The 26,539-nt window shown below is 35.2% G+C and overlaps 1 protein-coding gene across 2 annotated transcripts; it reads left to right on the plus strand.

Moving 5' to 3' along the window:
- The first annotated feature begins 365 nt into the window (after nt 1-365).
- LOC105166896 (brefeldin A-inhibited guanine nucleotide-exchange protein 5) lies at nt 366-25,635 on the plus strand. 2 transcript variants are annotated; one of them, XM_020695523.2, is made up of 33 exons: nt 366-797; nt 2,395-2,470; nt 3,332-3,584; nt 3,964-4,085; nt 4,167-4,225; nt 6,107-6,164; nt 6,242-6,326; nt 6,429-6,626; nt 6,785-6,843; nt 7,112-7,181; nt 7,263-7,331; nt 8,441-8,563; nt 8,671-8,724; nt 8,842-8,924; nt 9,136-9,232; nt 9,314-9,412; nt 9,521-9,721; nt 9,861-9,971; nt 10,040-10,224; nt 12,028-12,651; nt 14,123-14,540; nt 15,308-15,547; nt 15,630-15,753; nt 15,857-16,005; nt 16,775-17,131; nt 17,909-18,075; nt 18,277-18,524; nt 18,627-18,805; nt 20,095-20,214; nt 20,602-20,738; nt 20,845-21,106; nt 21,889-21,984; nt 25,269-25,635. In XM_020695523.2, exons 1-33 carry the CDS (start codon nt 686-688, stop codon nt 25,329-25,331), a joined length of 5,298 nt encoding a protein of 1,765 aa, XP_020551182.1. In that variant the 5' UTR covers nt 366-685; the 3' UTR covers nt 25,332-25,635. The 2 variants fall into 2 exon arrangements, with proteins under 2 accessions (XP_020551182.1, XP_011084711.1); XM_011086409.3 differs by having other exon boundaries at nt 367-797; nt 3,329-3,584.
- The last annotated feature ends 904 nt before the right edge of the window (nt 25,636-26,539 follow it).

Genomic DNA, 26,539 nt, shown 5'->3' on the forward strand with positions numbered 1-26,539 from the left:
TTAATTTAGCGATGTTATCAACACAAACAAAATTGGTATCAAACTGTCGTTTGTGAGTAAAAGTATCATATTAGTATAGATGGATAGACAAAAGAAGGATTTGAGTAGAAGTGGTTGGAAATACGTAAGGATATTTTTGATAATTTAAGAAATTAGTATTGTGGTGTAAATAACTGCTATTTGTGAGTAAAAATAGAATTTTTTTTTTTAATATAGCATAGATATATTAGTATACGTATAGATAATATGATTTACTACGGAGAAAGAGTTATTGGGTAATGGGTTCAACTTTGAAGACAAGCAACAAAACCAAGTGAACCCAAATCCAACATTGACAAGAGCACGACTTTGTTTCCCGAATCTAACACATAAAGGCGCATTCACCGCACGAAAATCTCGAATCCACCTCACTCTCTTAATTCTCCCATAGTCCCATGCCAGATCTCTGATTTTCTCTTAACACCTTAAGATTTTGACAAATCCCCATCTCGTGAAAAATAGGCAAAGGTGAAATTGAAAACACTCCCACTATTTCACTTCGTTAGAACCCAAGATCTCAAATCAGTTGTCTTGCACATGTTCGTAAATCTCTGCTGCTGACCCAGTCTGATCCCACTGGAAAATTTTCGGAATTTTTGTTCCTCTTTTGGCAGGAGATTGATTTGAATTGAGTTGAGGAGTAGAAATGGCGGGGGGTGCGGCAGGAGGGTTTGTGACGCGGGCATTTGAGTCGATGCTCAAAGAGTGTGCTATCAGGAAATACACTGCTCTCCAGTCCGCCATTCAGGCTTATTTTGGTAAATCCTTTGTAAAGCTTAGATCTTTTGTTCAGGAATTGCGAATGCCATGCTGTTTTTGGGGTATTTGTTGTTTGTTTATTCTTTTGATTGCAAGGGGCGGAGGACGGCTGTGTGAAGCTGGACTGATTGATTGTAGTTGTTTCTGTTATTGTCGTTACTTCTGTAGTGGTATAATAGAAACATTCTTTGTTGTGTAGTTCTCTCCATAGTGGTATCATAACATGTGTATCATGCTTGTGTGGCAGGAGGTTCTTTTGGTCATACATGACTGATTTGTGTAGTACATCGAATACCATAGTTGATTAGCTGTGAATCACAAACTGAAAAATATTTAAAAGCAAACTGTCGATGGACTAAGTTCTGGACCATTTAGTTAGTTTTGTTCATGCAACGTCTTAATATTCCACAGCACACAAATTAAAAAAAAAATGATTTCTGGAACATCACATGACTCTTGTTTAAGGACCTATAACCTTTGATTTTGGCACTAATATGACTAACCCTGGTTTTGTGGAAGTTCTATAGGGATTTATAGGCTTGCTACTTGCTAATGATCATCTGGGAATCTGGAATAGGTGATAGCGCCTGTTAAATATAACTGATGGCTGTAACAAAGAGGGACTATGATAAGAGGAATTTAACAGGTGGAATTGTTAGTTGGAGGCTTATGAGTGGTACGGAGCGTAACATAGCTAAAGATGCATAACTGTTACAGATGCATGCAATCATGTGAATGGAGCATAAGGATTGAGCAGTTGGGTTCTGTAGAGATGCATATAATTGACTTTATAGCTGTTTTGCTGTATTTATACATACATAATGAAGGATGAGGGCTTTGCAACAAGGTTCTGATGTTTATTTGGGTCAACCTTCTGGAAAATAAAATTCTGAAGTAAGGCCTCGTGTCTTTAGTGGGAAATTTAGCTGAAGTGCATACAAAGATGTTGATGAAGATAGATCTAACAGATGAACATGTATTCTTAAGTTAAAAAAAATACCTTGAATTATTTGAGGATGCTAGTGAGGATAAATGCGGGAGATGTTAGTCTATCTGATAATTAGGGATGCAGAGTTCGAAAGAGAGCCAAGTGTGAAGTTGTAACTGGTATTCATTTTAGAATTATGAACTTGAGAGTTTCATCATCTGTAGAAGGAAGAACACATTAGTTAAAGGAGGAAGTATCATTTATCTATAACTTACTTTTTCTTTCATTTTTGTATTTTTTTTTCCAATTTCCTTTATCAAATTTGTTTCCTTGGGTTGGTTTTAGGTGCTGCTCCAACCATCTTTATCGATGGGTTTTCTGTTGTCTGATTCTCATTTGTATTTTATTTTGATGCTTTACCTCTGTGAATATATGTTATTTTGCATTTTGTGTAGCATGGGGTTTTCACGGAGGGAGGAGGAGAAAAGAATGCATGTGTTTACTTGCAGTGATGCTTTACCCAGTATATCTTGGCGTTTAGGTGACACTTGACAGTCTGTTTGATGTAACTGCTGAGATAATATAGTTCTCATGTTTTTTCTTCCTTATGATGTGAATTGGCGCCTCTATAATTAATAGGTATTGTTTAATGTGTTTTGATGTTTCAGATAGTGGAAAGGACTCCAATCAGCAGTTGGACATTGGTGAGGTTAAGGAAGCTTTCTCCGCAGCTTCATATGAAAGGTGTTTCACAGTGAGATTTTATGAGTCCTAGTGTTCTTTCTATGACTGTACATGCACATCTGCTTCATATTAGTGACAACAAATATTGACATAGAGAACTAAGCAATCAATTGGCAATGTATTTGCTGAATCAGGATTAGAGTGCATGAGAACTAGATGAGACTATGGAATATTTATTGGAATAGTTATTAGATTAATGGGAGAAGTGAAGATGTTACCCTTGGATGTCTCAAAATCTCTTTGTGTGTCCGTGTTCACTCGAGTATCTGCCGAACCTTGGACGTCTCAAACTCTGTGTATGCATGTGTATGTTTGCTTGCCGTTGTGCTGGCTGTCTATCTCGGAACCTGCATGTCTTATTATCAAAGTAAAAGGTTATAAAACATTTCATGTTAGCAACTAGGAGCATATTTGCTTTGGTTCCACTGTGTTCCTTCAGGACATTACTGATGCCAAACGTGCATAGTTGTAAATGCATTCAACTAAGGAAATCATGGTTAGGATCACATTGGAGTTTACTGCAGATCATTGGACATTTATCCTCATACCAGAAAGAATGGTGTTTGGATGAGATGAGGATAAATGTCCTCTTATGGAGCAACTGTGGGTCCTCCACACCATATGAGCAACTGTGGGTCCTCTTATGGACATTTAGTCTGGTTTAGCATGCTGCATGTACTCTTTTTTTCCAAAAATACTTTATGTATTTGATTATGGATTGTAAGGCCAGGAATGCTAGTACTTTGTTTATTGCATTGAAACTTGAAAGACAATCAACCTCCTCATAATCTTCTTGTCTTCTGTATTCTTGTGTCTTTGTCTGCTTACATACAGAGTTTGTTTCCTCAATTTTTTTAGTAGTTCAGCTGAGCCTGATGTTGGGGCTGAAAGAACTGAGATTGGAGCTGATTCTTCCATGAGTGCTTCATCTGCAGCTGAGGATGTAGAACCTATGGGCAGGCCTACAAGCAGTAGTGACTCCATCATGGTGGTCTTGGCTAATGCAGGCCATACCTTAGGGGGGGCTGAGGCTGAGCTTGTCCTGAACCCACTTAGGCTTGCCTTCGGAACAAAAAACGTAAAAGTTGTGGAGCTTGCATTGGATTGTCTTCATGTAGGTTCTATCTTGTTCATAGTTGTTGAGCTATAGAAAGTTTCTTTGCAGTTGGGGTAATTACGCTCTTAGCACTTGCTGGTGTAAAAAGTTAATATTTTCTGTGATGTGGTTTCCTTACATGTTCTTTTCTGCGGATCTTCTAAGTCTTTTATATTCCAACTCAATGTGTGTTGTTTAGCAATTTACTGATGAAAAATGAGAAGGAAAGAAAGTTGTTCACTTTCCAGATCCCATCTCCTTGACCTTGAGTCATAAAGATCACGCACACTGCTTGCACCACATTTTTAAGCAGCTAGAAAATCTCAAGGATGGAGTTCCAAATATTGTTGGGCCTAATTTTGTGCATGCTTCCTTTTTCTCTCTTCTCCCCATGCAGAAACTCATTGAATATAATCACCTGGAGGGTGATCCTGGTCTTGATGGTGGTAAAAATGCACAATTATTTACAGACATCCTCAACATGGTATGCAGTTCTGTGGATAATTCATCACCTGACAGGTAGATTTGTTGACAGATTGAAATTGATACTTTTATGCATCTTGGGATTTCTGATTGTGACATTGAGATAATGAACACCAGTACTACTCTTCAAGTATTGAAAGTGCTTCTTACTGCCGTAGCATCGACAAAGATGCGAGGTATGTCATTTTCATTCTCTTGGTTATTGTCCAATTTCTTGTGATTGTCATATCCTTTTATCTGATATTATCATTGCACCTTTTTTCTTCTGGCAAATTTAGCATGATCCTGAGTGTGATGTATTTTAATTTATTTTTGGTTGTTTAGATTTTGCTACCCATTTTTGTTACAACTTTTTATCTATGTTTTTCTCATTCCATGAATAGGTCCTGATGGTATTTGTGCTTTCAGTTTCTGATTTTTTTGAATCCTCCTCTTTCTCCCAGTAAGATGATTTTCTTATCTGTATTCTTTCAATAGGAAAAGCTCTGGAGCAAGAAAAAAGTAATTGAGCTATGCTAGTACAGCTGTAAATTTTGTTGAGAAACTTGTCTTTGAAGTTCATAATTTCGTATCAATAGCTCTTTGTTAAGCTCCTCCATGTATAAGATGGCAGCGATTGGGGGATGTTAGTTGAGTCCTATTGGGGAAGAGAAATGATGCCTATTATTGGCCAATCCTTTCTCCTCTACCTGGAACTCGAAGAGCCCCTTTTTATTATGGTAACTGTTGATTGCTCTCACCCAACTCAGAGGACGCGATATATTCTTGCCAAAGTTAAGGGATAATCAAATGGTGATGAACCGACTGATTGTGATTGTATATTGATCTTTAAAGGGCTTAAATTATCAAACCGAAATTGAAAGATATACAATGAAATATCTTGATCCGAAGATAGAGATGCAGTCTCTTAATTTTCTGATGATTGAGCTCGAGCTGAGGAAAACCTTATATCCTAAACTTGGTGCGAGTGAATCTCCTTGGCTGGTTAGGCAGCAGCTTATATAGAGAGATAGATTCTAGGTTTGAATTAGAGTTTCCTCTGGAAAGCTTGATTTATTGCGTTTCCTCCACTCTCCTAGATATCTCTTCTCTTCCTTTGAATCTTACAAGGTTCTTAGTTCTCCAAGTAAGCCAGCTGCTCTTGTTTAGTTACATACAATTTTCATTGGAATAACCTTGGAAGGTAGTGCAAGTCACCCCCATGCACTCTTAACTAACCCTGTGTGTAAATCCATCTATAGACCTATCAATCTTATTTCAAATACAGCAAAAGACATTGTAAATCAACTTAGTTACTCACTTGGCAAGCACAATCTCTTGCCTTGATATAAAAACTCCAGTTTGCTGTGTTTGAGTCAAAGTTCACCAACTTTCGGATCTTTCATGTACTTGTTCATGTATTTTAGTCCATTCTTCTTACCCGAGGTCTCCTTCGCTAAAGCTTCTGGACCTAGAAGATCACCTGAATAAACTTTTTTTGTCAGCATCTAACTAATTCGACGAGACCGATTCCCCTGCTCTTCTTGGGGCCCTGCAGCATACAGTGTTTACTGTCCTATATTTATTTGGGCCTCTACTTCTCCATCAACTTCTTTGTAACACATTTGGGTTTTTCATCAGACGGGGGCAAATCTCTGTCTTGTACCCAATAGTGTCACTACCTTAAATGGGATCATCTCGTGGACGTTTGCCCATGATTCACAGATTTCCCGCGGCACATGACATAACACTTGGATTTCACATTTAAAAGTTGCTGTTTGTATTATAATAATATTCTTATGGCTGTCCATCTTAACTATACAATCTATATCTTTCTGACCAAGAGTTTAAAACAACTTGATTCCATTTCTCGTCATCTCTGGTGGGGAAGTATTGCTATCGTATTCATCACTTGATGAATGGCCCATTTTATATCTTAAGTTTGATCTCCAAAACAAATATTCTTTTATCGTTTAGAACTACCTAATGAAACACTTAATCTAGTTTCAAATAATTAGGAGTTGGTTTTTCCGTGTTCAGATGATTTATCGTATTCACTTGGATCTTTTCTTATCTAGTTCATGGTGAACCTTTGCTGGGAGTCATCAGGGTGTGCTATAATATTGCTCTCAATAGGTATGCTTCCAAGAGGAATCCTGTCAATTCGATTTATACATTCTCTATTCATTGTAATATTCGTTTTAAATGTTTAGCAAGAGTCCTATAAACCAAGCAACGGCAAAGGCCATGCTAACACAAATGCTCAGCATCATTTTTAGACGGATGGAGACAGATGTGGTATGCTATTGCATTTTCTTCGGAATTTTTCTTTTCTTGCATCATGGATTGGATGGATGAAGAGTATTTATCTGCAGTGATAATTAGTCTCTGGTGATCCAGGTTCGTTCCAGTTCTCTTCAGCCAGCAGAAGCTTATTCAGAGGATGGGTCAAATCCAATGATTGAAGAAGTGTCATCCAGTGATCATAATGAGCCAAGTATGACTTTGGGTGAAGCACTATCTGTGAAACAAATAAATAATGCATCTCCTGCTTCTGTTAAAGAAATCCAGAGTCTTGTGGGTGGCACTGATATAAAGGTATAGTGGTACTTATGTTCATGGGGCCATGCTAATGTGAGATTAGCTTTATTTCTCTCTCTTTCCGTTTCACCAAATTTTAATTGTGTTTGCAGTCCCTAAGCTTCTATAAGATTTGCAGATTTGACACCTGATAATTTTGATTAAAAATTGTGTAGGGTTTAGAGGCTGTTCTCGAGAAGGCTGTGAATCTTGAAGATGGTGGAAAAGCCGCAAGGTACCTACAATACTGAGAAGTTGAGATTTGTTGTCTGGAGGAAAAAATGTGTACAAGCTCAAGTTGAGGTTTATTGTTTGGAGAAGAATTATTACGAAGCTCTATTGTGCAATTGGTTCACTCTTCATATAAACTCAAACAGGGAATGCAGGGATCAAAGCTTTGCAGTTCATTTATCTTCATGTTCTGAGTAATATTATATAAAGTATGTCACAGTTTCTAATTTCATTTATATATGACTTTTGCAACCTTAAATTGCTGCTCTTAGAGGGATGGGCCTAGAGAGCATGAGTGTTGGACAACGTGATGCTTTACTTCTTTTCCGTACACTTTGTAAGGTTTGTATGCCTAGCATCTTTCTTATGCTGTTCAACTTCTCTCTTCCTTCCGATTGATGGAATCATATGATATATTTGCAGATGGGTATGAAGGAGGATAACGATGAATTTACTACGAAAACACGCATTCTATCTCTTGAGCTTCTTCAGGTTAGTCTGGGAGATTTTCTGCATATAAGAAGCTTGCCTTTTTGGTGGTTAGGCGAATGGACAAACTTTTCCTAGTCTCACTTATCAAAGGAATTTATGATTTGCAATGATGTTTAAAGTGCAAGAAGCAATATGCTTGATTGTTTGCTAACTATTTTGTCCTTGTTTATTGCACAATCAGTGGCAGCTGTGATTAGCTATTTCACCATCATATCAGAACCGAATTATGTGAATGCTAAGTTTACATAAAGATGGGTGTTTGGCCTTAAAATCGTGTGTTTGCTTGTATAAAAAATCAGAACAATTAAGGACCTATATTATCCTTTACACTTAACATTCGGTGGTGCTTTTTAGTATTGATTTCCACAGAACAAGGCTTTGTGTTGCTTTTTCCAAATACACTTTTCTCATAGACTCTGATTCTTGCCCTTATCTGGTTTTGTTTGTGTTTCTAATGCTTGCTTCCAAGATTTTGCATCCTCACCTAGATCTTCGACCCCTGCCTCCATCTACTTACCTGTGGATAGATCACCTGCTGCTAGCTTCAGTTTCTAGCATTCTTCCGCTTCTAATAAATTTTACTAGATTGTTTAAGGAGAATTCTGCTCCACTTCTTGCCTTTGTCTTCCTTTGTGGAGCTTATATCTATACGATTGTTAGTCCTTGCCCCTGGTTATGTACCAAATTTGCATTCTGGCGCTGCATGAGTTTGCTCCCTTTACTTGAAATATTATGTTCTTTGTTATGCTTCTTAATGAGTCTGATATAGTTTTTAACTTCTAGAAATAATTCTTCGACTTCCATTCAATTTTAACTTAGTTAATTGAGAAATATGATTTCTTTGTTGTTTCGACGTTTAAGATATTAGAGCAGTAAATAAATTATTCATCTCAAATTCAGGACTTTCACTTATTAGCTGAAGTCTTGTATGTAATGTTATCAGTTCTATAACTAATGTTTTGGATGCTGATTTCATATTGAAATTACTGGATGGATATGTTAAATTTAAGCAACAGGCCTGCTTGTTCTTTGACAATTTCTGCTCAGAATGGATAGAGAGTATGTCATGTAATAAGATGATATATCAATGCTATTTAAAATTGATGCAGGGTTTAGTGGAAGGCGTTGGTTACTCATTTGCAAAGAATTTTCAATTTATTCACTCGATAGAAGCTCATCTTTCATATACATTATTACGAGCATCAGTGTCGCAGTCTCCCGCTATATTTCAGGTGTAGTTTGTTTCTATCCCTCTACTTTAATTCTTTTGTGCTATGTCTGAAAAATCTGTTGCAGTTTTATGCTAATGATTTTCTTTTTCCCTCCTATCCGTTTGCAGTATGCAACAGGAATTTTTGCAGCACTTTTGTTGCAGTTTAGGGAAAGTCTTAAGGTATGACTAAACTTAAAATCTACTTTATTGAGGAATGAAATGATTGATTTCAACCATGATGAGAAGAAATAGTTGATCTTCACTTGCTTCGTCAAGCTGATTATTAATCCTTTTCAGGCTGAAATTGGAGTGTTCTTTCCTGTGATTATTTTAAGATCTTTGGATGGCTCAGACCTTAACCAAAAATTAAGTGTTCTTCGGTATGCTGTTCTCCTTAAAACTGTTAATTTTCCAATATAAGCATAATGTGTATCATTAGGTAGATTGAGTTTTCTCCTAGTTGCCATTGCAATCTCAAGCATTCGTTTATTCGACTGCTGGACAAAATGTATCCCTGCCACACCTGTTACACTTGTTACTTCTATAATTCTACTTATAGTTACTAATACACTTAATCTATCTGAATTGTAGGATGCTGGAGAAAGTATGCAAGGATCCTCAGATGCTTGTTGACCTCTATGTGAACTATGATTGTGATCTTGAATCACCAAACTTGTTTGAAAGAATGGTTTGTGTTTATCTTGAAAGATAAGATACTTCCATGACTTTCTATCTAAAACTTCCTCATTCTCTCACCTCTTCCCTTTAGGTTGCCACTTTATCCAAACTTGCTCAAGGTACTCAAAATGTGGATCCAAAGTCTGCTACCACATCCCAAACAGGAGCAATTAAAACGTCATCTCTTCAGGTATATCTTAGGCTTTTCCTGTCTGCACCTTATTCTTGTTATATTTTAGAAATTCTGCTGCAACTTCACTTATTTGAATGAACTGTTTGACACCTGTTGCCATTTTAGGGTCTTGTGAATGTGCTTAAATCATTAGTGCTTTGGGAGAAGTCTCATAGAGAATCAGAAAAACAAAATACGGGCAAGGAATCCATTGAGGAAGAAGTTTCGCCTAGAGAATCCGACGAATCAAAAAGTAGGGAAGGTTCACCAAGCAACTTTGAGAAGTTGAAGGCTCATAAATCCACCATTGAAGCTGTTGTTACTGAGGTGTGTGGACATTGTTGTTCTTTTGTTACATACACTGTGAACTGCATTGTCTGAACTTGGACTTTTATATATTTGGTTTCTTAAATATATGTTTGTGCTCCTTTAGGGTACTATAACTTTTTGTTTCAAATATGTACAGTTCAATCGGCAGCCAGGAAAGGGCATACAGCACTTAATCTCCAGTGGGTTGGTGGAGAAAACTCCGGCTGCAGTTGCTCAGTTTCTGCGAAATACTCCAAATTTAGACAAGGTAGATATTACATTCTGCTTTTGTTTTGCAGTGTCTAGAGTGGCTATCTGACTGATATGGATATCCAGGCTATGCTTGGGGACTACTTAGGCCAGCATGAGGAGTTCCCCCTTACTGTTATGCATGCATATGTGGATTCCATGAACTTTTCTGGGATGAAGTTTGACAATGCAATCCGTGAATTCCTTAAAGGATTTCGACTTCCAGGGGAAGCTCAGAAGATAGATCGGATAATGGAAAAGTTTGCAGAGCGGTATGTACTTTCTGTTGCTAAATTTGTCTGCATTAGGGAGCATAAATCATGCATAGGAGATTCTGCCTCAAACCAGACCAACAGAATTTGAGCATGGATACATGACATAAAATGATGATGTGTGCTCAAAGGAACTTGGATCTTCCTAGAGGTTTGGACACATAGTGATCTTGAAAAATTTGAAGCGCGTCTTCTTTAGTCAGATATATACCTTTTAATTGCCTCTTAACAGAAAAATAAGCATTACTTATAGAATTCTGAGAAAGAGTCCTGTATTACCTAGTTGTTGTTAAATGGAGCTTTTTTATGCCTTTCCTAACCTGGGCATACAACATCAGAAAGCATTCTTTAAAATTTGGAAACCCAGAAAACGTGGTAATATATATGGTGAGCATCCATGAATTGATATGCGATCTAGAATATTGTAATCAGAACACGCAACTCTAAATTTTCCATCACTAGAGCTATGAATATTCAGACCATTCCACCCAACAATTCCAACAGGAAACCTGTAATTTTGTGGTTTATTTATTTGTTTCTAACTCTGTATTTGTCTACTTACAAGCTGCACTGGGGATAGGTACTTCATAGAAGTCCCCAGAAGTGTCTGTTTATTGATTTATTTCTTTGGATAGTAATGCTGCTAACTTTGTCAGTAATCTCAGTTTGCTCCTTAGTTGTTCTCCCCCCCACCCCCATCTTTGCTCTTGAACTTACACTGTAACTGCTGCCCTCTTCTACCAAAATTGTTGCTGAAATTTGCAATGGACATATCTCATACCATTTTTAAGAAGAAATCCATACTTGACCAAAAAAGGCATCTTTGGTATGTCCAGGAAATTGAGTCTGATGGTAGATGTTTATGATGCAACAAAAACAGCATTTGTAGCCACCAATTGATGATTGTCTGTGATAAGCAGTTATTATAAGAATATAGCTGGAGATTGGATTATGATGTCTGATATTTTGTACATGGAGTTCTTGGTTCTTGAAATATGCAAATGCAATAGGATGCAGAAAGGTTTTAGAAGTATTGGAATTGATTATTTGGAGCTTCATTAGTAAGGGTTTACTGGTTAATTTACAGTGTAACTGTTATGCATGCATGTTTTTAGTACTTTCTAAGTAATTGGAGCGACATCTTATTTTCACGGCATCCTGATTGTCTTCCACGCATACAGTAGCATATGGAATAACATGTAATTACATTTGCCCATATACATTACCCAAGACAGAAGGTGCGTGATAGGTACTAATTGGGGCTTGTAAACTTGTATGTACAATAGAAATTGTCTTGAATACCAATTCTTTCTCTAGTTACAGGAGATTATCAAATTTGGGACATTGGTTCCTGCAAAAATTGTTTTCTCTTCATAAGAAGAGAGTGAGTTTGTCACAACTGGACCACATATCTTTACCTATTTCACATGTTCCTGATCCCATTGCTATGGGGTTGCCTTGTAGAAGTCCAGTGTGCAGCTGTTGGGCTGCCCTGTGAAGCTAAATGCTGAAAAGTCCTTTTCTGTACTTGCATATTATTTTGACTTTTGAACTGTAGATGCTAAAACTTGTTCTAACCAGATTGATATGAACCAGAATTGCTCTTCGCTTTGAAAATTGATTTGATTGGTGAATATAATATGACTTATAAAACAAGTATTTGGTTCCGTATATGCTACTCTGATACAGAGACTGCAGATAAACCAAAACTGTGCTGCATCTGCTGATATTTAAACCTTGTAACTATTAGTCAGTAAAGAGCTGGTATCTCCAGATTTTTAACATTCTATTATTCTCTTGCAGTTACTGTGCAGATAATCCTGGTCTATTCAAGAATGCAGATACGGCGTATGTCCTTGCTTATGCTGTTATAATGTTGAATACTGATGCTCATAATCCAACAGTGTGGCCAAAAATGTCAAAAAGTGATTTTGTACGCATAAACAAAATGAATGATGCTGAAGAATCCGCTCCTAAGGAACTCTTGGAGGAGATATATGATTCAATTGTTAAGGAGGAGATAAAGATGAAGGATGATCCTGCTGGAATTTTGAAAAACAGTAAGCAAAAGCCAGGAGTTGAGGAGGGGGGTCTTATAAATATTCTCAATCTGGCTCTTCCAAGAAGGAGCTCTTCAACTGAGCCCAAGCCTGAGAACGAGGCAATTCTCAAGCAAATTCAGGCCATAATTAAGGATCAAGGGGGAAAAAGGGGGATCTTTTACACTTCACATAGGATTGAACTCGTACGTCTCATGGTTGAAGCTGTAGGGTGGCCGTTACTGGCTACTTTTTCTGTTACCATGGGTGAACTAGATAGCAAGCCCAGGATTGGTCTTTGTATGGAAGGCTTCAAAGAAGGTATACACATAACACATGTTCTTGGAATGGACACCATGCGCTATGCCTTTTTGACATCTTTGATAAGGTGATTCTCTTTTTACTATTGACTTTTTTGCCTGTTCTATCGAATTATTTGTTGTGACTTACTTTCTGTTCTGTCATCTTAAGAGATTACAATTCTTGGTTTTCTTATGAATTTTGTCCTGATAAATTGTTTCTATTGGGTACTGGTATCATTTATTCAACTTACAATAGTTTAATGTCATACCTTATTCTGTTAGCTGTTCCTGTGAACAAACATGTCAGTTCAGTTCAATCATTGCCATCCGTAGCTTATCTATGCTTCAGCATGTCTGCACCAATCATATTTCTTTTACCACTACATCTTCTGAGTTTAATTTTACCATTGTATAATTTTTGGAAATGTAAACACCCCATCTCTTTCTGATGACTGGTGCAGTGCACATTGGTTTTCATCCCTGATAGCCTTTTCAGTTAAGTTAATTACAAATAAACCAAACCAATGTCATATGGTCACAGTCTGATGAAAGTCACTTGCAGGAAAGTGCATTATTGTGTTATTTGGAGATGAATCAATTAGTTTCTATTCATCTCTTGAGGTACCAATTATATGCAGTTAAAAGCAGTTAGTATATTAATGTGTGTTTTCATGGAATGAATTTACGTTTATGGTTTACTGTGGTAAATGTTTGGATGTGCGTCCTGGCCATGATTTGGCAGAGTACGATGGACTCTTGTGGCACTTTCTCTTGATGAACTCTAGTTGTATCCTCTAAATCTCCATGTTGGATGGCAAAGTAACCAAATGAGTGGATCATGTGGCACAATGTCAATGCTGTTGACTGCAGCCTGCAGCCTGCTAAGATGATAAGTTCAAAATTATTAGAGTTCCTGATGTTCTGGTTCCTTTTCAATGTGCCCATGTCGAGCCGCTTTTAGATACTAGTTAATAGCGTCTGACAACCCTCCTATTTAAGTTTGCTGCTACCAAAAGTGTTCTTGTGTACTCAATAGTCTCAAGTATCATGCAAGAAAAACTTATTTGTTTCCCAGGATGGTACCTATCTTTGTTTCTTCATAGTGTTGCACAGCAACACCATCTTTGTTCATTTAATTATTTTCTATAACTTCTATTCTTGCAGTCAATTCTTGCGTGAACATGACAATCATTCCAAAAGTTAGGTTTATGAAACAAAATGAATTGATATAATCAACAGATGACTAGATACATTTGTAAAATTTGACTGATGCAGAAAATATAAAAACTGCAGAAATCTTGGGTGCTTGGTCTTAGAATCTTTCTACTATTAAAAGAGAGAGATCTGTAGTTCAATAAGAAGTTAAATATGTGAAAGATTCAGATTACGGGATTAAATATGAAGCTGCTTGAAAATTGATACGTCCATGAGGCACTTGCTCTTTTGAGTTTCTCAATTTTATAACAGTAATGGTTCTGCTTGCTTTTTACTGCCCAAGATTTCACCATTGAAATTTTTTCCTAAGCATGACATAATGCTTCTGAAAATGACTTTCAGGTATAATTTCTTGCATGCACCAAGAGATATGCGTGGAAAAAATGTAGAGGCACTACGTACTTTACTAACTTTATGTGATACTGAGATATATGCCTTTCAAGACTCTTGGTTTGCCATTCTGGAATGTATTTCCCGCCTAGAATATGCGGTGTCATGGCCTGCTATGAGTGCAACCGTTATGCAAGGATCAAATCAAATCTCTAGAGATGCTATTCTTCAATCTCTGAGAGAGCTGGCTGGGAAGCCTACTGAACAAGTATTTGTGAATAGCATCAAGTTGCCCAGTGAAACAGTGGTGGAATTTTTTACTGCTTTGTGCAGTGTGTCAGCTGAGGAATTAAAACAGATTCCAGCTCGTGTTTTTAGCTTGCAGAAGGTTGTTGAAATAAGCTATTACAATATGGCTCGCATAAGGATGGTAATCGCTTCACCTGCTTAAATTTATGCTCTGTTTTGATTTTTCATTTCTAGTTTTTTGGGTGTGGTAGCCTCATGTTTTTCCAATCCCCTTATCTACAGAAATTGAGCATACCTCATGCGCGGTTCCGCTTGTTTAGTCATACTCCAGAATCAGGACACTATATTAACATGCATTACTCTCTTACCACATGAGATATTTATGAGCTCAGTAGAGGTGGATAATATGTATCACTTGAAAATGTGTGTTCATGTCAATAAATCAGGGGAGCAGTGCAAATTTTTAAGCTTATGCATTTGTAGATGATTCATTTTCACATTCTGTTAACTCAACTCAACAAAATGTTACAATATGCTTATGTGGGTCAGCTTATCATCTTTTTCTGCTGCTGCTCTATCGAGGCACTTCCCAAGGTCCAGAGCGTGTTCTGGGTTTTCTATAATTCTACTACCATTTTCTACTTGGTTCATCTATTGGCCTATGTTGAATATGGGTGGATCATCACAGATGGTTCTCCTACTATTAATGTATGCCACTTGCCAACTTACGACAATATACATATATCTTATTAATGTGGCATGACTTTTCCAGAAACATCTGAACATCCTTATCTTAGCTTCACTTTTGCTGTCCAAAACCTGGTCCGACATTGGTGATTTTAAGATATCTTTTTCCTTATCGAAATAGATATGCCCGTATCTGTATAGGACACTGATTTATGAATGCATGCCTGCAGGATATTTATTATCTGTTTGTTCATTTTTCAGGTTTGGGCTAGAATATGGTCAGTCTTGGCCCATCATTTTATTTTTGCTGGGAGCCATCCTGATGAAAAAGTTGCAATGTATGCCATAGATTCTCTACGACAACTTGCTATAAAATATTTGGAGCGTGCTGAACTTGCAAACTTCACTTTCCAGAATGATATTTTGAAACCATTCGTTGTTCTCATTCGGAGCAGCAGAAGTGATTCTATACGGAGGCTTATAGTGGATTGCATCGTGCAAGTATGTATACTTGATACTATGTTTTACATCTCTCTGAGTTGTACAGTTGTTTGACATCAACATATTTGAGTGGTGATAACAGATGATAAAATCTAAAGTTGGAAGCATAAAGTCTGGTTGGCGGAGCGTGTTCATGATTTTCACTGCTGCTGCAGATGATGACTCGGAACCGATAGTTGAAAGTGCATTTGAGAATGTGGAACAGGGTCGGAACCCTTTTTCTTTGAATTTCTGTATTTCTTTTGGAAAATGTTTAACAAGTTTAGAATATTTTTATGAAGTCATGTCTGACTCAGAGGAATTGTGCAGTTGTCTTGGAACACTTTGATCAGGTCGTTGGTGATTGCTTTATGGATTGTGTCAACTGTCTGATTGGATTTGCAAATAATAAAAGTTCTCACCGCATAAGTTTGAAGGCCATTGCTCTGCTCCGCGTATGTGAGGACCGTCTTGCTGAGGTTCGTGATTGAATATTTATTTATTATGATCTTGCTCTATTATCTTGACATATAGCATAAATTGTGGTCATTCTGATGAAACTTTTAACCAGAGTGTGATGGTATGGTATGGTATGGCTGCATTTAAAAAGTCATACTCTTGTAAGGTCGTGAACAGAGACAAGGAGGAAATTTGTGCTGTTTTAATGTTAATATACCTGGCCCCCTAATTTTGTTGATTATTTTGAGGTCCTTTTTTCTACTACTCATGCCAGAAAAGAATGGATGTATGCTAGAAATCCTATTGTATAACACAAAATTTCCCTTACCTAGTACCTATTAGATATTGCTCGCAGTAAATAAGGCTTGGGCAGGTGTTTACTTTTTTCTGCTACCTCATTTTCCTAAAAAGTCGTAGAGAATGTTCAAGGACAGGCTAATATCCATGAACAGCAGACATTCTTGACAGTCTTCTAATGCTTTCTAATAGAAATATTTCAAATGTTTCTGAATGTAAAACTCCTCTAGCAAAGGAGGAGGGAAAAGGATAAAGAAAAAAGAAAAAAAATATGGAAGAGGCCATCTATTTGTTTTTGTGAAATACTTTGTAACTCGTGCACTGCATGTTTTCAAAGGCTCTTGATTCTGTGGAATGGTTTCATGGATTTAGTTGCTGGTCTTTGTTTGTATGGAGAGAAAACTACATAGTGAGGGGGAATGGATGCTCAAAAAACAAGTATTTTTGCTGAGGTATACATGCAGTGATTGCTTTTCTTTCTTCTCATTACAGGGTCTTATACCAGGTGGTGCTCTGAAACCTATTGACACCACAGTTGATGAAACTTGTGATGTTACTGAGCATTATTGGTTTCCTATGCTGGCTGGTCTTTCTGATCTGACTTCTGATCCAAGGGCAGAGGTCAGAAACTGTGCACTTGAGGTTTTGTTTGATTTGCTGAATGAGAGAGGCAGCAAGTTCTCAACTTCATTTTGGGAGAATATTTTCCAACGGGTCCTGTTCCCTATTTTCGATACTGTGAGACATGCTGGAAAAGAGCATTTTATGTCTTCTGGGGATCAATGGCTTCGTGAAAGCAGCGTTCATTCACTACAATTATTATGCAACCTGTTTAACACTTTTTACAAGGTAGCCCAATTGGTTGATGAAATATAATCAGTTCATAATAGTGTTTCTAATTCTAACCTATCCACGGTGCCGCACCCTCTATGTGTGCCTGTCTTCTCTGTCCTGTGCTGGAATAAATTTCTGCTTGTTTAGCTGTTAACTAAGGTTCTGGTTTGTTTGTTACTACTTCCTAATATCAGAATGAATAGATAGTTGTCATAATGAACAGGAATCCACCTCACTTAATTGTTGAAATCTCAAATCTCACACATGAGATTGAGATACTGATTTTGCTACCTATATTAGATTTCAATGTATATGTCACCGTGAAATTTTTTTTTGGTTGTTTTTTGACCTTTTTGCCTCTGAAGCATTCTGCCTTCTGAGAAAGTAGCTGTTACTAATGTTAAAAACTTAAAAAGTAACATTTTGGTGTCTATTATGCCTAAAATGTGCTTTGAATTGTTTTGTGTCCTTTTTATTTTTGTCACATGGTGGCCTGTTAAAGTTGACTTCATAAATTGGCAGTCCCCTACAGAAGTATAGTAGTTGGGTGAGAAAGGTTGCTCTCCGTACTGCCTTGTTCTTGCTTCTTATGGCGGGGGCAAGGAGATGCTGTTCTCTACTATTTAATTGATGATCCTGTGGAATTCTCTGCTTCCATGATTCAGGAATGAATATGAAATGTTCTCCCTTTTACTATTTGTGCTCAAAATCCATGATGCTGACTCCAAGAGCCTGCCGTACTACTCATGGCATTTAAGCAGTTTTTTGATACTTGATGTCTCATGTTTGTAGGATGTGTGTTTTATGCTGCCTCAGCTACTCAGTTTATTGCTGGATTGTGCCAAGAAAACAGATCAATCAGTAGTTTCAATATCGTTGGGTGCATTAGTGCATCTTATTGACGTTGGAGGACACCAGTTCAGTGATGAAGACTGGGATACTTTGTTGAAAAGTATAAGGTAACACACACGCACACAAACTTACTCATTCACTCTCTAAAATAACACACAAACACACACACAAGGTCTCTCTCTCTCTCTCTCTCACATACACACATACACACGATACATTTTCAAATTTATCTTCCTTAATAAGCTGCAAGCTGCTTCCTTTTTACTTGGTGACTTGTTGGTTTCGATGTGCTTATTGATTTTGGCCAGGGATGCATCATACACAACCCAACCCCTTGAGCTTCTCAATGATTTGGGTTTTGATAACACTAAGCACCGTAAAGTGTTGACAAGAGACTTGAACAGCCCTTCACCAGTGGCCGTTGGTCGGGATTTATCTTACAAACGTAATGATAATTTCTATGAAAATGGGAACACAGTGGGAATAGATGAGGATGGAATTGCACTGCATCACAATCAAGATATTGAGCGCCCAGTGGATATGGAGGGATCTGAAGGTTAACTCATGATAAGCTATATAAATATTGCTAGGGCAACTGCTTGCAAATTTGACATAGTAGATAGTTCAGAAGCTTAGATTTTAACATGTCTTTCTGCAGGCATACCTTCACCATCTGGAAGAACTATGAGACCTACTGAAGATGGTGGCGTTCAGCGTAATCAAACATTTGGACAAAAGATAATGGGAAATATGATGGACAACCTTTTCATGAGAAGCTTTTCCTCGAAACCAAAGAACCGTACATCTGATGTAATGGTACCATCTTCTCCATCCAAGGTTGGTATTTTGATTTACAATTTTGTAGATTTGTATTTATGCCTGTCTATTGTATCTGTTGATTTAGTATTTCTTAAGCTGTTATTCATTCAATGTGCAAATGGTTTTCTTAATAGGAAATTGTGAAGGCCTATACATTGCTGCTTGGTAACTGAAAACATTTTGACTTTCAGATGCAAGTTATTTCAATTTCCCTTGGGCATTAGTACTATATGTGAACCTTGGATTTTAGTAAGGGAAAACAAAAGTTAGAAATATAAGCACAAAATTGTATTGTTCGGAGTGAGAAAACTCTTAGGGGGACATTGTTACGCATGAATGGATTTGGGTGGGAAGGGAACGAACTTAGGAACAACATAAAATAGGAAATAAATGATTTTAGTATGTCATTCTGACACAGGAATAAGAAAAGGAATTGAATCGAAACTGTTCAAACCCCATTTAGATGTTTGGTAGATAGTAATGAAACTTTAAAACACACAAACACAAGTTTTGTTATATAAGAAATCTATTTTGGAATATTGAATTAATTATTATAACAATATATTTTTCGAATGTTTCATATATTAGATATCTAATATATACTTCTTATTTTACAAAAAATATCATATGTACTGAAAATATTTGTAAATATTATATATATTCTTATATTATATTTTATACTTCTAGTATATATTTGGCAGATTACATATAAGTACGTAAATAACTTTATGTTATATTCAGTAATTAAAAATTAAATTATTCATATTATATACTTGTAACACATTTCAATAATTTGTATTACTTTCATATATTTAATATTTAAAATAATATATAATTTTTGTGATTATGATTTTATTAAAGTTTATGTTAGCAACATAAAACAGGGGGCTTAGCCGATGGTCTAAGAAGAAACTGGAATCTTCTCGGATGCTTTCTCGCTGCCTTTTTCTAGGAAGACTGGCAAATGATGGAACTTATAGCCAGAATGTATTACAAACTTGATTTCTTATCTTAAAGCAATACTCTGTGGATTGAAACCTTAAAATGCATCAATCATTTTGTAAGGTTTTGGAGATTAAACATGCGTTTCCTTATCGAACCACCCTGTGAATCCTTCTGGAAAGTGTATATGTTGCTCTCTTGTTGCGTTTTGTTTATGATTTATTGGCCTCGATTGTCAAGACACAAGTCTGCAGAAGGATAAATTTGTTGCAGTAACAGTCTGATGGCATTTCTTTGTTGCATGATCATTCAAAATGTATTCAATTGTTTAACTGGTTTGGGTTTTTCTTTTGCTTCTTTTGTAGTCTATTGATACTGCAATGGAGCTTGGTTCCAGAGATGAGGAGGAAAGTCCAATCTTAGCAACCATCAGGAGTAAATGCGTTACACAGTTATTACTTTTAGGTGCCATTGATAGTATTCAGGTATAAGAATCAGTTTCTTGAGATCTTATTTCAGAATGAAATGCTTTTGAGAAGTCTCTGTTTGGTTGGTCAAATCCTAGCAACTAATAGTGTTGTGATAGCTCTTCCATTACTGGGGAGTATTAAGCTCTAGCATTACTCTTTTCTAGATAGAGTAAGATCACGCGGTTCCAATTATCTGCAAAATTATGAAACACATGCTGTTTGCACTAACCCTTTTTAATGCTAGTGTTCTTCAGAGTCATGGGGAGTTCAGCAAATTTCTGCCCAGTTCATCTCTTAATATTACTTGCATATACATGCTGACTGATGAAATGAGATTAAGTTGCTACGGTGCTCTGAGAATATCGTTTACTATCTTATGTTTGGCATGTTTCACACTTTCAGAAAAAATACTGGAACAAGTTGAACACACAACAGAAAATCACCATTATGGAAATTTTGTTCTCTATCCTTGAGTTTGCTGCCTCGTACAATTCTTTTGCTAATCTCAGATTGCGAATGCACCAAATTCCCACTGAAAGGTTGGCTACTATGTTCTTTAACTTAAAATTACATAATATAGCCATGCTTTGAGTTGGTTGCTTCAGTGATACAACTTTTCTGACACACGGTCCTTTTCCTGAGTAGACCACCACTGAATCTCCTGCGTCAGGAGTTGGCTGGAACTTGTATCTATCTGGATATTCTACAAAAGACAACATCCACTGTTGATATTCACAGAGAGGGAGACATCAAAGAAGAGAAACTTGAAGGGGTAGCTGAGGAAAAGCTTGTGTCTTTTTGTGAACAGGTGCTAAGAGAAGCATCTGATTTTCAATCTAGCATCGAAGAGACAAATAATATGGATATTCATCGAGTTCTGGAACTTCGATCTCCAATAATTGTGAAGGTACGAATTATGTCATGGATAACCAGTATAAAAAAGATGCATGTCAGCTCCTTCTATTCTTCTTCTTTCTTTTTTCTGGGTTTATAAAATTTAGCAGGATTATGATTGTTGGTGTCTGTGGTTGTGAACTTGAGTTTGACTTTTGAGATTGTCATACATGGAATGGAATAATGTGACTAGAAATCCAATCTGTTATAGATGACATCTGTTGAAATCTGGGAATGGGTTTCCAATTTGGGAACTGTAAGTTCATTCTTTCTGTAGTCCCTTCATCTTCAAGATAACACTTCCAAATGAAATCATTTGCTTGCTTCCTTATTCTCCCTTGGCAAATCTACCAAGTCGTGGTCTTGTTTCCTCATCATGGCTTGATGGATAACCTGGACGGATCTCTATTTTCTTTCAGTGAGCAAAATAATATTTTTATGGATTAGATGGTCATTGATATCCTAGGGATTGCTATTTTCGCTTTGTGGCTTGCATAAAGTTTGTTTTGGAGCATAGTTTATACATACTATTTGAAAGCTCATTATGAGCTGTGAGAAGTGATTTTTGCAGTTGTCTTTGGTAAGTCCTTTTTCATGAACTTTGTTTGACGTTAGCTGTTAATTCTCATCCTTATTATCCACTCCACAAACTTATGTCAAAATTATCTGGCTAATAGCTATGCACTTAGTTAAAAATGCAAAGGAAAAGCTGCCACTTGTTTCCTGGTTTGAGGATTTATTTTATTTTGTTCTGCATGGCGTTAAGAATTGTGACCTTCAAGCCTTGGTATCCAGGTGCTGAAAGGCATGTGCCAAATGAATGCCCGGATTTTCAGGAACCACCTCAGGAACTTTTATCCTTTGATCACGAAACTTGTCTGCTGTGATCAGGTAAACTCCCATCTTGGCATGACTTTGCAAGTTCAATTTCCATTGCATCATCAATTAGGAAACATAAAGTTTTACATGCTCTTTGCCATCTTGTCTTACTAATCAAATTTTGATACAAGTCAAAAGTTTAACATCCTGAAATTTTGTGTTCATGGTACCTGAAACAGTTGCACAATAGGAAAACACACGTACAAATTTGTTTGGCATTTGTACTTGCCTTTGAGAATAATTTCTCGACCTTGTTTGTCAATTTGGTACTAATTTCTCTACCATGTCCGTCAATTTAGTACTTAATTTTCCACTAATAAAGTTTATGTACTAATTTTTATATAATTATGTATTTCTATAATTGCCTACATAAGAATAGTAGTAACAGTTTTAGAACAAAAATATGCTTATAAGCATGTTGCTATCTCATTGAGTTTTTGAAGATAATAATTTGTTTTTAAATTCACTTAATTAACCTAGAAAACTAGATATCCATTATTACATATAATTCTTTTGATTATAAATTCAGGAACACTAAATTTTATTTATTAGTGTATCTTGATTGAATAAGCCAACTTATTAAATGAAAATATTATAAAATTTCATATGGAAAAGAATATATTTATTAGTTTATTTTTATGATATTATCAATGTAACATAATTGTATTTGATTGTGTCACATATCAATTTAATAGAAAAATTATTAAAATCGTGATTGAAACCACGAGTTGGATTAATTCTTATAAAAATAATTAAGAATTTTACTCATTCTTGCTAAATTAGGTACACTAACAAAAAGTAAATTGAAAAGCTTCGATAAAAACTTCTTACGATGCGTTGAATTCTTTATGAAAATATGTATTATTTCTCAAATTCGCTTTTTTGTTAACAAATTGTGTTGTTATTTTGGTATTTTTTCTACTAAAAATAAAATATTATTATGTCTTTTTTTTGCATGAATGACTTAAGTAATGTATAGAAAACAACAAAAGGCAAGAATGAAATAAAAGGTATTAGTTTTTCAGCTGGTAGTTTATACTTCTAACTTTAGTTTTACCATAGAATATATTAGTTGCATTACATGTCATTTTGCATATCATCGAAGTGAAGAAACAGAGAAGTTTTGAATTATAAACCATACTATTCACCTATTCAAGTGTTTTTATTTAAAATAATTCTGATATTCTTTCAAGAAGTCTTGTTTAAAATTTAAAAATGACATCTTTTTAACTCAATGTTTATTAGTCCAAGCCAAGTTTAATTTATTTTGAATTATAAACTAATGTTTCTTCATACTTTTATCTTCTCAAGAAGTAAAGAAGCATAGAACATTTCAAACTTATTCATGCTTCTACAATAATAAACAATACATATTATATTATGTATATGGTAAAGGTGTTTTTAGCAATTATATTACATTATAATTATAATATGAAAAGTAATTTGTAATAATTAATAAATATAAAAAGTAACTAATAGGAGGTAATAAATGTCAATAGTAGTTGTAGGAGGTAATAAATATGAAAAGTAATTAATAGGTATATATTTTATATTCTAACCTTAAAACCAATATATAAAGTTAATTTCGTCAAGCAAAAAAATGAAAGAAACTTCTGAAGCTATTCATAATTTCATATTTTTTTAATATAGTGTAGATTAACCATAAAATACTGTCATTAGTTTCAGGTTATTAAAAATGTTAATCAATAATTTTGAATCTTTATGCTTCTTCTTGTTTATTTACTTTTAAAATGTAAGTTCAAATTAACATAAGGTAAAAGTTTCATTAAGTTCTTTTGAATGATTAAATTTAAAAGAAAGAATCAACTTCCTTTATGAATCCATATATTTTTAGATATAATAAGCAAATTTAGCAATAAAGACCAAACTGTTGGAAAATTTAAAATTGACTTTCATAACTTAAAGGAAGCTTGTATATACTTATGATCCTGAGTTTGAAAATTGTTCATGTGATATGACTGTAAGATTTTCATAATTAATGTTTATGATTAATTCAAGGTTTCAAATAGTATGACATTATATGAACGCACCCTTTGAAATTCTAATTTGTTCGAAATATTCATTTAAATTTTTGATATACTAATCTTTCTTAGTTAAGGCTATGGTTTTTCACCATAATTAACAAAGGCATCTCAAAAGCTCAATCAGACTTTTAGCCATTCATTTTTGTCTAGCACATACATATGTATATGCATGTGTGTATATATAAAAGTATGTTTCACTTGGTTTTCATACTTATTTCGAACACATAAAAGAAAGTGAAATTAATTGATAAGCATGCACTAAATTTAATAAATATTGAAAAGGTATTTAAAATATGAATGAGAAGAAATAACATTTTCTTACTTTTCATAAAGTTGAAAAAGTAATTTTGTTCAACATTTGCAGACAATTGAATTTTTTTTATTTTATGTACATGCTAATTGTTAATCTCCTGCTATCTCCATCCATCATCTTTTAATTTCTAAATGAATATTTTTCATTTGACTTTAACTATATTGTTTCTTGTATTGTTGGACTTGCTAAACATTATCACGTGTCAATTTCAAGATAATTCAAGTTAATGTTCCGTCTTTCTTCAGATAGCACAAATGAGAATTTCTATTATATTTGTGCATTAGTAGTTTCTTGCATTGTTAAGATTGCAGCCTAATGGAGTCCTATAATTGATTAAACTTTTTACATTATCATATTGTTGTTATTCAAAATTTAATAATGCTTTATTTAGTCATTTCAAAATTTAAAAAGCGTGAAATCATCCTAATCATTGGTATTTAACAACAGTATTAATGTAGATATAGAAACAGACTGATAAATAGGTAATAATAATATTTATAGTATTAGTATATATAATGTAGTACAATATGATATAAAATAATAATATAGATACTTATATATATTGCATGATATATATTGTCTAGCAAAAAAATTATTAAAATCCAAGATGTAATTAACCAATGTTTATTAGCCATAAGTTTTAAGGGATTTGTAGATAGAAGTACAGATAGATATTTTACAAGCTATTTGATTACGATTTCAAGCTACTTAATTACCGTAAAGAAATATTATCATATGAGAAGTAAATAGGGATATTTTAGTTTATACAAAAATTCAAAAAAATATTGGGACATGTGATAGAATATAATAGATACAGTATTATATTGAGCTCTAACAGGCTGAAAAGGAAACACAATACTCAGCACCCAAATGCAACTGCAATAGTATAGGCTGTATCATCCTGTTTCTAGAATTCTAATAAGAAGTCCCCTTTTCAGATGGAGGTTCGTGGTGCGCTTACAGACCTTTTCAGGATGCAGTTGAACACGCTGGTGAAATAGGATTCTGGGTTCCAGATATGTCACAAATTTCATCTTACTCTCAGATAGATTTATCTAATGCCGAATTTACTTGGTGATGCATTTAGAGAAAGATAGCTTTTCCCTTCTGTTTTCATTGTCTTCTCTTTTCAATATTCATTCTTCTTACTTCTACATTTATGAAATTCTGCTGACGATATAGATGTGGAAGAACTGGAATCAGATGTGTGTTTACTGCAGTTTCTCAACAATTTTGACATCTGTTCTGTAAAATTTTGTAAAATGATGAAACACAATTTCTACCATTGGGAGCGAGTATTAGTTACTTCCTGCTACTGTTTATGCATTAACATATGTTATTAAGCAATAGCATTTTTAGCAGATTCAGCATCAGTTATTAATCAATAACATGAAAAATCAGGACAACATTCTAGTGGCGCATAGGCATGGGTTCTCATTTGTGAGTACTTGGAGTAGGGCCTATTTAGGGCTCATATTGCACGAGGGCGTGCGCTTCATTCTATAACATTTTATATTAGATTGAGTGGGGAAGAATATAACATTTTTAATTATGTGTTAGAGGTCTGTATTGCATATCTTTTAAAGGTCCTTTGAATTAGTTATGTCTTCACCTTATATCTTTAGAAGATTATCCATATATATTGATGTTCTGTAAGTGGCCTGGTTTGTGTGGCCCTTTCACTGGATGATCTGATCCATGAATTGCAAATGGATCTCGAGTATTTTGCATTCTTGGATTCGCACTGTCTTCCTTCTACATCTCTGTGGTTGCTTCCATCACCATATTAAGTTGACAACTTTCAATCAGATAACCAATAGTGCAGACTCAAAGAGGCAAATCAGGCACCGAGGATCGCCACTCTGATACCATGAACAAACTCATCCAATATGCACTGCAACACTTCAAGGATGGGAGGAAGGGTGAACACTTGGTGATAGAATTTGAAAAATTTGGTTTTTACCAAATGTTGAACTGAATTTTTGGTTCAGTTTTTGGTTAATTGTTTTTTTAGATTTCAGCTATTCGGTCCGGTTTTGATTTTTTGTCGGTTAATCGAATCGAATATCTAATTTTAAAATATATATATATAATATATATATATTAAAAGGATAATTATACTTTCTCCCTTGAGGTTTGGTGTAATTACACTTAAACCTCTTGTAATTTGATATAGTACCTTTGAGGTTGTTTCTTTTTAATAAATAAG

The sequence above is a fragment of the Sesamum indicum genome, linkage group LG7, assembly GCF_026168435.1.
Source record: "Sesamum indicum cultivar Baizhima isolate 11 linkage group LG7, ASM2616843v1, whole genome shotgun sequence".
Lineage (NCBI taxonomy): Eukaryota > Viridiplantae > Streptophyta > Magnoliopsida > Lamiales > Pedaliaceae > Sesamum > Sesamum indicum.

Excerpts from the sequence above, each read along its gene's own strand:
- LOC105166896 (XM_011086409.3), top strand. The coding sequence starts at position 686 with ATGGCGGGGGGTGCGGCAGGAGGGTTTGTGACGCGGGCATTTGAGTCG. Across the intron at positions 798-2,394 it reads CGCCATTCAGGCTTATTTTG|ATAGTGGAAAGGACTCCAAT; the intron begins GTAAATCCTTTG and ends TTGATGTTTCAG. Across the intron at positions 9,233-9,313 it reads CAAACTTGTTTGAAAGAATG|GTTGCCACTTTATCCAAACT; the intron begins GTTTGTGTTTAT and ends TCTTCCCTTTAG.